The sequence below is a fragment of the Etheostoma cragini genome, unplaced genomic scaffold (assembly GCF_013103735.1).
Source record: "Etheostoma cragini isolate CJK2018 unplaced genomic scaffold, CSU_Ecrag_1.0 ScbMSFa_3668, whole genome shotgun sequence".
NCBI classification, from domain to species: Eukaryota; Metazoa; Chordata; class Actinopteri; order Perciformes; family Percidae; genus Etheostoma; species Etheostoma cragini.
In genome coordinates, this window is record NW_023267959.1 from 808 (window position 1) to 2202 (window position 1395).

At 47.7% G+C, this 1395-nt stretch overlaps 1 protein-coding gene across 1 annotated transcript; it reads right to left on the bottom strand.

Moving 5' to 3' along the window:
- Window positions 1-293: 293 nt before the first annotated feature.
- On the bottom strand, window positions 294-1019 carry LOC117940889 (pre-mRNA 3' end processing protein WDR33-like; the record flags this gene model as incomplete). The annotated part of the gene is made up of 3 exons (XM_034866011.1): window positions 294-606; window positions 771-793; window positions 953-1019. Coding segments are annotated over 3 exons (403 nt in total), but the record flags the coding sequence as incomplete, so codon positions are not given.
- Between the last annotated feature and the right edge of the window lie 376 nt (window positions 1020-1395).

Genomic DNA, 1395 nt, shown 5'->3' on the forward strand with positions numbered 1-1395 from the left:
CGGATGTTAGCCGCTAACTAACTATCGACGTCATCGATATTATCAGCATTCTAATACTAACAAACGCAATTTTTGTGTTGCTTAAAAAAAAGCTATATTGATTTTTTTTTTTGATTTTTTTTTGTGTAATTCATTTGTAATTATCATAACCAACAAGTTATCAAAAGTTAGTTTTTCAGTTCAGTTCATCTTTAAGGTTACGGAGGTCCCGTTGATGTTCTCCTCCCTACTGGACTCCCAGAGCCGGAGGGGTCTCTACGTCTGGAGATCTAGGTCGGGACCCTCAGACCTACCTGGGTATCTAGGCTGCTCTCCGGGGGGCATCTTCTGGTGCCCCTGTTGCCCTTGTTGACCTGGTGTCCATGGTTGTCCGGGTTGCCCTGGTTGTCCGGGTTGTCCCTGTTGCCCCTGTTGCCCCTGTTGCCACTGCGGCCCCTGTTGCCCCTGTGGCCCCTGTGGCCCCTGTTGCCACTGCGGCCCCTGTGGCCCCTGTGGCCCCTGTTGCCACTGTGGCCCCTGTGGCCCCTGTTGCCACTGTGGCCCCTGTGGCCCCCGTTGCCCCTTTGGTCCTGTGAGGAGGTCCTGGGCTCCTCCATCGGTGTAGTTCTGCAGAGGAGACATGTGTGGGTGGTGTTGCTGTTTCATAGTACCAATGAAGAAGAAATCGAAAGGTTAAGCCCCACCCCTTCCTGTGTCCACTTCATTACATAGGGGGGTGTATACTTGTGCCCCTGTATTTCAACATTGGGGGTGTAGTGCATGCTGGGTACCTGGAGTGGCGGTCCGGCGTAGGCTGCAGAGAGAAACCAACACAAGTATAAAAATACTTCAAATATATCAGCATGACGTGTTCTACAGATACTATGGATGATTCCTAACGAGCAAAGTGGCAGCTGGTTAAGTTATTATTATTATTATTATTATTATTATTATTATTTATACTGTGACCAACCAGCAGGGTAGCCAGGGGGCGAGTACGGAGGGGGGTCTTTGTTCTTCATTTTGATGGATGGGTGGATCTGAGAGAAAAGGAGAAATATTAATTATACATTACACAATTATTAGTAAAGTGAGTATTTTGAGAAGGAAAAATGGATTCAATAACACTTTATGAGGCTGAAGTTAAAGAGAGGACGGCTTCTACAGATGGAGAATGATCCTAAACACACCTCAAAACCATCAAGAGGAGTAAACTGCAGGTTCTGCCATGGCCTTCACAATCTCCTGACCTCAACATTATGTAAATCTGTGATAGACCTTAAAGGAGCAGAAACTTCAAAGAACTCGAAGACTTCTGGAAGGAGGAAAGATACCTCAACAAGGGGGGGGGGGGTTCAAGGTATTAACTCTGTAGGGGGGGGGGGGGGGGGGGGGGGGGGTTCAAGGTATTGTTAT